The following is a 12,094-nucleotide window of genomic DNA, read 5'->3' on the forward strand; positions in this document are numbered from 1 at the left end:
ATTCTAACAGTAATGAATAAGGTAAATTTTACGCAGCTAACATAATTTATTAATTACCTGGTATGACCTTACATTGTATTGTGTGTAAAAATTATTATTCATAATGATTTTATAGATAAATTTTCTCATTCTATAGTTTTTTTTATCAATTATAAAATTGTTTTTAATATTAATTCATAAAATTGCTGACAGAATGATAAAAAAAATAATTTTAATATAAAATATTATTATTATAATTATTATTGTTTAAAATAAAAATTTGGGTCCAATCAGGATTTGAACCTACGTCTTAAGATGTTATAAATTATTGTCATTATTACTATCATAAGTATTTTTATTATTATATATCTGAGTAAAAAAGAACTTTTACGGTTAAAACAGGACTAAGTGCGCCTGTTTAGACCGTACTTGTTGGACAACATGGTTGTTTACGGTTAAAGCAGGCTTATTTTGGAGCGGCAAATCGTACTACAAAGAGCTTGAAAATTTTTACGGGTAAAACGGGTCTGATATTTCGACTCGTGTCTTAACATCAAAAAACCACGTCGACCGTCGCCAAGCCGTTCAAAATCGGTTGATTCGTTTGTGAGTAACGTGAGTTATCATTGACGAAAAAAATCGAAAAAAAGTGTTTTTTTCGGAATTACTCCAAAATTTTTTGTTCGATTAATTTAAATTTAAAGATTATTTATGAAGCTTAGAAAACTGCGTTGAATGCCATCAACCGCGTGAAAATCAGTTTATTCATTCAAAAGTTATTGTGGTTTGAAAATTCAAAAAATAGTGTTTTATTAAACTTTTATTAAATTTTTGAGCTTGGAAAGCTCAAAATTACACAAAAATAATATTTTTGAACTCGAAGAGCTCAAAAACGTAATAATTGCAATTCTGAGCGCTTATGTATGAAATTAGCGGGAAGTTGCAGGGATGGCCTTTAGGGATAACCGTTTTCTTAATTTTTTTTAGAACTTATATTCGTTTAGTAATGACCTAGTTATTTATTCTGAATTTTTATTCTATATAAGTATGTAAAAGTTATTATTCTATAAAAGTTTATACAATGTCCATGAAAAATTCTTACTTACTATATAATTACAAAAATAAGGAATATAGAAAATGTAAATGTTAGTTTAAGTAAATCAATGCAAATGAAAAAGATAACAATGTTAACGAAACAGCGAACGTTGTTCCTGAGCCAGGTTGGTTGGTTGGTGAAGGGGTTACCGGTTTTTTGAAAAACTCGTCAATTTCTTCAAACCGTGAGTTCAGCCATTCAACATTAGCCTGAGCTTTCTTCAAACCATCATCTATGACCCCAGTCATTAAGCTTGTATCTTGTGTTCTTACATTTTCGATCTGTAATTTAGAATTGACAATTCGTTATTACCAGTTAATAACTTCAATTTCTGCAAATATTTAAGATACTATAATTCATACCTTTGCAATTTGGTTTTTATTAGTCACTTTACTTCCAATATCTGAAATGTATGTTTTGACGTTCTCGGCACTTGCACTGTTACTAAACGAAAATAAAGTTAATGTTTTAATAAGTTGAAATGTTATAATCGGTTCCAGCACGTTGTGTCAATGGGAAAATATAATGAGAAAATCTTACCTCAAAAGTAAATCGTGAATATTAGAATTAAGGAAGTCTAAAGACACGTCTACACCAAGGTCACTTCCTTCGTAAACAGCTTTGAATATTTTATCACGATTTCCCCCAAGAAAAGAATCGTTGATAGCCATTCTGAGATAACTATTTAACAGACCCTTATTCGATGTACACCCCAATCCTGCTAAGATGTCGTCGTCGTCGTCTTGATTATCGTTATATTTCGACAGCAATTTATTCCAAGTTGCATTGTCTGCATTACGTACTCCATTGCAGATTATGATTTTTTTTAAATTTCTCGATAATCTAAGCAAGAAATTGAAAATTTTTATAATCGAAATTTTAAACAAAATTATGTCACTTTGAATAAAGAATGAAAAAAAGTTGAAATTAATTTATTATTTAACATTTTGATATCGTGCGTTTAGTCGTCGTGCATTTAATTTTTTAACGCTTAAAATTGCAATACTATTGCTTTACCTTCTGTAGAAGTTGCAAAAAACAAAAAAAAAATTTTTTGGTGAAATTAAAAAATTCATATTTTTTAAAAAACAAAAAACCCAGATCTAAAAATTTCACTATCTTTTGAGACCAGAACGAAATATTATACAAAAAAAATTGAGCTAAAATTTTAATGTCAATCGTCTTTTTTGACGATTTTCGAAAATTCAAAATTTGACAAATTTGGTATTTTTCAGAATTTTTTTCCGAAATATTTTTTTTTTTTTCAATAGCCCCAAGTGTCCCCTTTCAAACAAACGAAAAGCCATTACTGTATCTATAATAGCGTTCGAGATATTAAAAAAAATAAAATTGAAAAACTGGAAAAACTGCCAAATTTCGAATTTGTATGTTTTGAAAAAAATTTTTTATTTTTTTTTCCTTCGGCAAAACTTCGTTGTATGATAATAGAAAACTTCTGACAAAAATTTTTCCAAATCGAGTGGCGTGATTCCAACTATTGGTCGATTTGACATAGAATGACCCAATAGTGTTTGAATTTTTCCGCATTCTCAATTTTTCTAATACTTATTAATCTTATTATACATTAATATATTTACTGATAATTTTACATCGAACTCAATAATTGATAATTATTATTTATTTAATGAGAAAAAGCTGAAGAACGGTTGACACTGCAGACTATCCCTAGAACTTCCTGCTATATTCGAGTGCAAAATGCTCAAAAAATTTTTTATCATTAATTTCTGAGTTTTTTGAATTTAATAATATATTTTTGCGACATTGATGCAATTTAATTGAGCACAAACATATAGTAATGTACTACAAAATCGATCTGACGCAAAATTTTGCAATTAGGTTGAGACTATGCTCTTTTTGAATTTTTTTGTTGAAGCTTAGAAGAATTTTATTGTTATAGCTTATCAGAAAAGTAATTAATATCAGTAGTATCAAAGTCTATTGACTGTCAAAATAACAACTTATATCATAAGGTGTTATCAAAAACAATTGTATTGTCAAATTTGTTTTGAAGATTTTAAAAATAAATAAATGAACTTACGGATTTGACGTAGAATCATTGAGCCACAAATTGAATTTCTTTGTTGCGTAATCTATGCACGACTTCAAGCTCATACTGCATGTGTTGTCAATAAGTTTCATTCTGTGCAATTTCGTAATGTGCTCGTCCGTATCTGATTCTTCGAATTTGACAGATTCAATTGATTTTCCAGTCAAACTTGTGATGTAATCCTATCAATATTTTCAAGAAAAAATAATTAGCTCAATCAAAATTACTTATACGTAAAACTAAATAAAACATTTTTTTGTGCTTACTCTAAAATCATTAGAGAGTTTAGTGTTCGCCAATAACCTGTTCAAATATGAAATACCATTCCACGCGGAAGACCATGGAACAAAATCAGCTTCTTTCTTGAGGTATCCAATTAAATTGAACGCTATTTTATATTTAGTGTAATTAAGTCGAGCAAGATTGAATACATCATCAATAAGCTGTGCTCGATTCAGAAGATTTATAGCTGTATGATTATTTGTCAAGAACTGAGTTATCAATTTCCAGTTTTGTTCGTCATAATTCACACGATAGTAACCTGGTGAAAAATTTTTCCATTATACGAAAATTTTTCATCGCAGAAGTGCAAAACCTGATAATTTGTGTGTATCTTACCAAACTGTTGCTTATTGCAAATGAGCCATTGATTCTCCGCGGGCGCAGTAACAGTCACAAATTCATTTTTCGGGTTAAACCAAGTGATTGTTGAAGCGATGTTGTCGAAATCAGGTTGTTCTTGCGTAGCGAAATTCAAAGGGATCCAATATTTCAACGAGCTGGTTTTATTTTGCCCGGATAAGAATCGAGATTGAGTGACATTTGCTTTTTTATTTTTGTAGTCTCTTACAATATTGACAACTGGGTACCCTGACATTGTTGCCCAATTTAGTAAAGCGTCTTCAAAAAAAGTTTTGATACTTGCATCGGCTTGAGTGACAAGTTCAGCAAAAAGTTCTTTAGATGTCGCTACAGCATTTTTGCTATGGAGTTAATAAAAAAAGTCATTAGTATGAGTTTAAACTATTCAGATTTTAAGACGTTCATTGACTTACTATTTTTGAAGATAAGATTGCAAAGCAGTTTTGAATTTATCTTCACCCATAACGTAGGAAATCATGCGAATTACAGATGCAGCTATAAGAAACCAATTGTTAAAACACAATGTGATTTATAATTATAATTATTCAATAGGGTAACGCAAAATAGTATGTTACTCACCTAGGACAGGAAAGTAAAAAATGTCTCAGATCACATGTGGTTGTTGGCCGAGGCGAAGCCAAGTTTAACAAACATATGATCTGAGGCTTTCTTATTTACTGCCTAAGGTATGTATACTATTTTTCTGCTCGATGGAGGCAAAAAAGGGCAACTTCGTTTAGCGCAACGGGACGAAAGTTGACATTTTCCTTCCAGAGGAGAGAAAAAATACAATATTCTATGAAATTATGTTAGTTTATAATATTTTAAGAGTATATTTCAAAGATAACCTCGGAAAAAGAATTTTTAGTTTAAAATTTTTTTATCACTTAAAATTAAAAAAAAATACGACAGTAATTAGTATATTACATACCTAGGCCAGTAAAATAAGAAAAGTCTCAGATCACATGTAATTGTTGGCCGAGGCGAAGCCGAGGTTGACAAACATGTGATCTGAGGCTTTCTTATTTACTGGCCAAGGTGTGTATACTATTTTTCTGCTCGACGTAGCCGGAATGTGGCAACTTTGTTTAGCGCAGCGGCCAGAAAGTTGCCACTTTCCGGCCGGAGGGCAGAAAAATTGTTTTTCTGACTTGTTTTATTGTCATATGTTTTATTGCTCTTGCACAGTAAAATAAAAAAGGTCTCAGATGAAATGAAATTATTGGCCGAGGCGAATCTGAGGTTGAAAATCATGTGGTCTGAGGCTTTACTTTTTTACTGGCCAAGGTGTGTATACTATTTTTGTGCTCGACGTAGCCGCATTGTGGCAACTTTCTGACCGCTGCTCTAAACGAAGTTGCTACATTCCGGCTACGTCGAGCAGAAAAATAGCATACAGACCTTGACTAGTAAAAAGTAAAGCCTCAGACCACACTCTCTAAACATGAATTAGTGAAAATTCACTGGAATAAGTGAATATTCACTAATTCTAAGTGCCAATCGAACCACTTTGAAACCAAAGTTCGATTGGCACTTAGAAAAAGTGAATATTCACTTATTCCAGTGAATTTTCACTAATTCATGTTTAGAGAGCATGTTTTTCAACCTCGGCTTCACCTCAGCCAACAATTACATGTGATCGAAGACTTTTCTTATTTAACTGGCCTAGGTATGTAATATCCCAGATAGCAAAATAACGTATTAAGTTATTCCGAATGAGCTCAGATTTCTGATTTGGACGTCAGAGTCTACGTCTAAAAGACGTCTTTAAGACCTTCTGAAGAGGTCGAATGCGCCGCTTATTGTAGACTTTAAGAACTCATCAAAACGAGCTCTTAAAGAGCTCTTTTTTCTGGACTCGCACAAATGAATGATTTTTTATCTCTATACGCTATTATAATGATAACAATAATAAGAACACAACAAAAATAATATTAATAATAACAATAATAATAATAATAATAAAAGACGACATCCATCTTGTAATAATACTTTTCTTGATTCATTACCACAACATTATCATAGTCAAGTAAATTGTACTTTTGACTGGAAATATATTGATATTGTTGATGTAACAAAAGCATTGAAATTAACTCTATCAAAATCTAAGGGCAAAAGTCCGGATGGCTTAAATCTAAGGTGGTTAAGAGACCATATACCCCAAATTACTATCTTCTTGACCCGTCTATTTAATCGCTCGTTAGAATGTGGTGTTTTCCCTGACATCTGGAAAATAGTTTTTATTATTCCTTTAAACAAAGTGACACCGCCAAAGTCACCCGCAGATACTCGACCGATAGCTAATTTATCCCACCTAAGTAAAGCATTTGAAAGATTGGTAGCTAATCAAGTTGTAAATTATTTAGAAGAAAATGAGCTGCTAGATAAATATCAATCAGGGTTTAGAAAATACCATAATACGCAATCGGCTCTACTAAAACTGACTGAGGATATACGTAATGCCATGGATAGAGGTAAATTAACAATTATTGTATTGTTTGATTTAAGTAAAGCCTTTGATTATGTTGATGCAAAAGTGATATTAAAAACTATGTTTGAGTTAGGCTTTTCTTTAAAAACTATCACCTGGTTTCACTCATATCTGTCACAGCGATCACAGTCAATTATAGATGAAAATAGTTTACCACTTAAATTTCTCGAAACATCTTCCGGAGTCCCTCAGGGATCAGTTTTAGGACCAATATTATTTCTTATGGTTATAAACCTAGTAGCACGACGGATTGCACATTGCAAATATGGGTTATTTGCCGATGACAAATATATTTATTATCACTCATCGGTCAGTAATTTGCAAAATGCTATTAATCTAGTCACAAAGGACGCACAAGCTATTTTCGAATGGGCTGGCGAACACGGTTTGGCTGTAAATCTCAATAAAACTAAAGCAATGATCATTGGAACAAATAGTAAATTAAAGCAAGTAAATTGGTCTACTCTTCCACCTATTGTTATTGATAGTATTAAACTACCTTATGTAAATTCAACTAAATGCCTTGGACTATATATAAATAATGATCTCTCCTGGAAAAATCATATCTCTTATACTATTAAAAAGATAAATTCTGCTCTTTATTGTTTGAAAATTCGAGAAAATATATTTACTATGGAAATAAGGAAACTATTGGTTATAGCTACTATTTTACCATTAATTGATTATTGTTCTGTTGTTCTTATTGATTCAAATGTTGAGAATGATTTAAAATTACAACGTGCCATAAATAGTGCTATTAGATTTATCTATAATTTAAAACGAGATGAACATATCACGCCTTACAGACAACAATTATGCTGGTTGTCAGTCAAATCTAGAAGATTGTACTTCTTGGCAACTTACTTCTACAAATTGTTAACCATCGGTAAGCCTATTTATTTAAGAGAAATGTTCGTTGATGATGACTCTAGGCGTTCAGAAAGAATTGCAATTAAAAATAATAATGTAAATTTCTTAATACCTAAATTCTCAACATCTTGCCTAGAACATTCTTTCGTTATATCAGCAATACGGTTATGGCAAAAACTTCCACCAGATGTCTTAGATGCGAGTTCATTAGAAGTTTTTAAAAAGAAATTGTTCGATTACCTTTTGTCAAATGATTTATAGATACATTAATATTTCTACGATTAATATTTCTAAGTTTATGTGCAATGTACAACGTATTATTTTGTTTAGCTAGTTTCTACAAGATGTTAGTTAACTTTTATTCCAAATAAGAAATGGACTTATTTAAATCTTATTTAATTTAAATCTCATTAATTTAATCTTAAATTATTACCAAATATACCTATTGAATTTATAATACTGTTAAGCTAAATCGATTTATACATTACTTTATAGTTTTGTTTGTTATTTATCTACATATTTTGTAAATTTTTCAGTTCCACAAAAATTACTGTATTTTATATCTTGCCATTTGGCCTGTGCCTTGGCATTTATTATCAATAAATAAATAAATAAATAAATAAATTATGAAAAAAATAATTCAGAGTTTCATGAAGCACCGATGCTGATTTCGAATGTTTATTATTTTAGTTAGACCTAATATATTGTCGGTTTAAAGAGAGAAAATGAAAATCGCAATTGCCGTAACTAAGATTCGAACCCGAGTCGCGCGCGTGCTAGATCGATACCTAACCCCCTACGCTGTTCAAACGATACGTCGTTACACATCTAATCAGATGTAAGAATAATGATTCTTATAAGCTAAGTTTATATAGTGATGAAATATTGCGATCATTGTCTATATTATTTATTCTATTTGACACTGTGTATCGATAGAGAAAAAGTAACTTTTACGAATATTTATATACTAAAAAATATTCAAAAGTCTACCTGTAATATTTTTTTAAATAGTCTATATAAATTTTGTTTACTTTTCACAATATAAAATCTAATAGATAAATTAATGAATATTAAAAATTCAACAATAATTAATAAGTATATAGTTATAAGATATCGTTAAATTCGAATAAAATGTTTAAAATTGATACATGCAAAGTACTCCTTAAATGTAGAAAGTTCACATAATTTTTTCAGATTAGAATCCAATTTTATTATTTTATCTAAATTAGTTTGATTACGAACCAGATTTTAACATTATTGCCTATTACTTCATAATATAATTTAAAATTTTTGAAAAATTTAATTAACCTGGATTAAGAGAAATGAGTTAACCTATGCCAAGTGTATATCTATATATTAATCTATTCAAATTGTTTTAAATCATTTAATTCGAATTATTTTTAATCATTTTCAATTTAATTTCTCAATCAGGAAAGTAATAAATGAAAAATGAATAAGATTTTGACAGCTTTATATTAAAAAGAAATTTGTGTTTTTGTTTATAATGTCTATAAGCTCATTATACGCAACTCAAAAAGAAGTCCAAAAAAGGGACTCAGTTAGATGTCAGAAAATTGACTCCAAACTTATGAGTTCATTAAGAGCTCTTAGTTCTGACCTCGTAAAAAAGAGCTCCTTAAGACGTACGTCACATTAGGACTTCTATAAGAAGTTTTTTAAAAGACTTCATACTGAAATCTTTCTGACTTGGATGCTGACTGGGATACTATTCTTATTTAACTTATCTTTGGAGAAAGCTCTCAACGTATGATAAAAAATCATATTTCCACAGTAAATAAAAAAAAAATAGTCGGATGTTGAGCCTCCCGAGTCATCCAATACCTTTGCTGTAAGTAATACTGTCAAAAATAGAACTAATCTCTTTTGGGCTTGACACTGCAACTTCCATTTCATGGCTTGTATTGAAGCTATCGGCTATGAAAGCTGAATTTTGTAAATTTTCGACGACAAATCTCTCCATCAGACGCCATTTATTTTCAACCTGGAAAAAATTAGTTATCGTGTCACCAGTCATCACTCATCACTATGGTTTAATTAAAACTCTTAATTTAGATTATTACCTCAGCAGTGATAACATATTGTAGATAACTAGCAAAACCTTCATTGAGCCAAACATACTGCCACCATTTCGGACTGACTAAATTACCAAACCATTGATGAGCAAACTCATGTGCGATTATTTTTGCAATGGCTTCTTTGTCATAAAGAGAAGACTTTTCTTCATCAAAAAGAAGTCCTGTTTCACTGTTGTAGAGAAAAAATTAATTAGAATACAGTTAAGTCCCTCTAAAAATGCTATTTTCAGATACGAAATTCTGATAAAGGTGCTCTCTCTTCTGATCCCAAATGCGCGTTCTGGATGCACTACAGAAAACATACACGAATGTTTCGTGTCACCTGTAGAGAGCGAGCCCCTTTAGCGGGAGCATTTTTAGAAAGAGTGGCTGTAAAAGCAAAAAATGAAAAAGATGATAGCAAGGAAAATTGAAAGATCTACCTATAAGTAACAAGACCCCAGTTTTCCATTGCTCCAGCAGCGAATTGAGGTAATGCGATAGAATCCATTTTCGTGAATCCATGGCTTTGGTAGTTTATCTTTGTATAAGTTTCGAGTGCTTTTAATGCTTTCAAACCGATATCAGCAGCATACTTTCCATGTTTAATAGCATTCTTTCTCGCCCAGATTCTAAAACTCTTATCATTTTCGTTTCCCATATGATCGAAATCGACTACAGCATAAGCTACTAAATAGGTTGACATTTTTGGAGTTGTTTCAAAAGTTGTTTTAACTAGATTGTTGGATTTCATTTCAATTGATTTAAATTGTGTGTTTGATAGTGCTTTAAAATCCATATGGTGGGTAATCGATATCGTAAATTTGGCTTTCATAGCTGGCTCATCCCAGCATGGAAAAGCTAAGCGGGCGCCAACGGGTTCAAAATGAGTTGAGGCTATCCATCTAAAGCAATAAATTGAATCATTCGTTTAATATTTGGGTTGTTATTTGAGAATCAGGTAGAGGGATATTTTGGTCTTAAAGTCTGGAAAACTCGATATTTTTCTGCATATTTTCTTCAAGATACTTTTTTTTTTCAAGTTAGTTGCCATGAATCTCAACTTCTACCAAACTAATTTATATGAAATTTAAGGTGAGACTTTTCGATATATTTATTCATTGTTCAAAAAAGATTTATAAATAAATTTCAATGTGTACTATTTTTTAAAAATTCAGAAATATAACAAGAAAACAGGTAAAAATTTCTTTTTTTTTTAATCTCTGCCATTTTGTATAAATATTTATATTGATTTTTTTCTATTTCACATGATAACATCATTTTTGCTGGTGAAGAATTTACCGTTTCTCTTACTTCGGATGACTAGAAAAATTAAAATTGTGTCATTGAAGTTGAGCTTTTTTTTCGAAACCTCGACTCTATAAAACTGAAATAATCAATACTCACTATTTGGTAGTGCAAAATATACTGTTTGGCATATAATGTACTATAAAATAGTTAATAGTTACTATTTGAGTATTAGAGAGTAACTTTACTAGCCGGTCAGTTTTTATATTTTCGATTTTTTATTTAAGATATCTTTCTTTATATTCTTGACACATCAATCAATATTCGGTAGAAAAATGTGTCTTAAAAATTGTTTTCATTTTTCTTTTAATGCTTGTGAAAAAACATCTAATACATGAATTTGTGCTTTTATAGACCAGCATATTCCCTTAAAAACTTTTAATACTGAACTTTATTATTAACAGTTCGGAATATTTTATACATTTCCTTACCTTGTTACACCAAGATCATCTGTATAATGTCCTCGGTAAAAACCTCTCAGCTGATCGTTAATAAATCCTGTGTAGCTTAACTTTAACCTGTAATTACCGGCTACAATGTTCTGTTTATATTTTATTTTCAAAAAATTTGTCACATGATCTATTGAATTACTATCATATGGTATTGTTGTGCTTGGAGTTGTGACATTGGAGAGGGTAATCGCTGAGTCAATTGTGAGATTTTGAGCATGTAAAACAATAGTATCTGTATCTTTCGTGACATTGATATCAATAGTAGATGTTCCAGAAAAAGAAAAATCTTTTCCATCCAAATATTTGAGGGTCAGGTCAATCACGTAGTTGCTTGGTTCAACATCTGTAGGAAGTTGGTAATCTTCTTTGCTATCTTCACGGAGCACTTCAGGTGCGTCGTAGAAATTAGGGCTATCTAATAACGGTGGGATTGCTTGTGTCGTAGCCATAAAAAACACAGCGAATAAAGTTATTTGCATCAACGACATGATGTCCTGTTGTATTTAAATAAAGAGATATGAGTTTTTGAAACAATGGATCTTAATTTATGTCAATTTAGCAACTAAACTCGTTTTACTTACGTCTAATAATCGCAAAATATATTTTGCAGTCGAGTAAGAACAGTAAATTATTTATAATTAAAGATCACACTTAGCATCGAAGCAGTCTACGTGATTCCCTTTGGACTTACAACGATTAACTGATAGGAACGTAAAAAAAGAGAATCGATCTAATCTTATCAGTGTAAACTTTTATCAGTATGACTTGTATATATTTGTAAGCACATACAAATGTGTTATTATGTGTGTTGTTCTCTCCATTAGTGGTATTTATTAGTATAGTCCATTGCAATCATGAGGTAATTAAAAAATATTTCGAATGTAAGTGGATTTTTATTTAACTTTATAAATATTTTTTAGATAAGGTATGTAAGACATGTTTGAACGTGTTAGATTTATCTTGCACAATAATACGAAACAATCAAATCTAAAAAGATGTACAAAAAAAATTTTAAATAAAGTTTAATTTCTTATTTTTTGTCTTTAATAATCTTTTCTTGTATCGATAATTATTGTACTCAATAAAGAAATTTTATGTGCTTTATGTTCTATC

At 30.5% G+C, this 12,094-nt stretch overlaps 1 protein-coding gene across 2 annotated transcripts; it reads right to left on the minus strand.

Moving 5' to 3' along the window:
• Positions 1-1,052: 1,052 nt before the first annotated feature.
• LOC123265800 (membrane alanyl aminopeptidase-like) lies at positions 1,053-11,702 on the minus strand. Of its 2 annotated transcripts, XM_044729714.1 has the most exons (12): positions 11,563-11,702; positions 10,961-11,475; positions 9,665-10,126; positions 9,228-9,411; positions 8,989-9,148; positions 4,199-4,280; positions 3,762-4,126; positions 3,410-3,684; positions 3,135-3,325; positions 1,616-1,918; positions 1,438-1,519; positions 1,053-1,356 (listed from the first exon to the last, which is right to left on the minus strand). In XM_044729714.1, exons 2-12 carry the CDS (start codon positions 11,467-11,469, stop codon positions 1,126-1,128), a joined length of 2,844 nt encoding a protein of 947 aa, XP_044585649.1. In that variant the 5' UTR covers positions 11,470-11,475; positions 11,563-11,702; the 3' UTR covers positions 1,053-1,125. The 2 variants fall into 2 exon arrangements, with proteins under 2 accessions (XP_044585649.1, XP_044585651.1); XM_044729716.1 differs by lacking the exon at positions 11,563-11,702 and having other exon boundaries at positions 10,961-11,552.
• Positions 11,703-12,094: the final 392 nt, after the last annotated feature.

Source organism: Cotesia glomerata, linkage group LG5, assembly GCF_020080835.1.
Source record: "Cotesia glomerata isolate CgM1 linkage group LG5, MPM_Cglom_v2.3, whole genome shotgun sequence".
Lineage (NCBI taxonomy): Eukaryota > Metazoa > Arthropoda > Insecta > Hymenoptera > Braconidae > Cotesia > Cotesia glomerata.

What these genes read in the sequence shown, in the direction of transcription:
- LOC123265800 (XM_044729714.1), bottom strand. Translation starts at nt 11,469, where the DNA reads ATGTCGTTGATGCAAATAACTTTATTCGCTGTGTTTTTTATGGCTACG. An exon ending in CAGTATTACTTACAGCAAAG is followed by an intron (nt 4,281 to 8,988) that starts GTATTGGATGAC and finishes GGTTTCTTATAG; the next exon opens with CTGCATCTGTAATTCGCATG. An exon ending in TTGCAATAAGCAACAGTTTG is followed by an intron (nt 3,685 to 3,761) that starts GTAAGATACACA and finishes ATTTTTCACCAG; the next exon opens with GTTACTATCGTGTGAATTAT.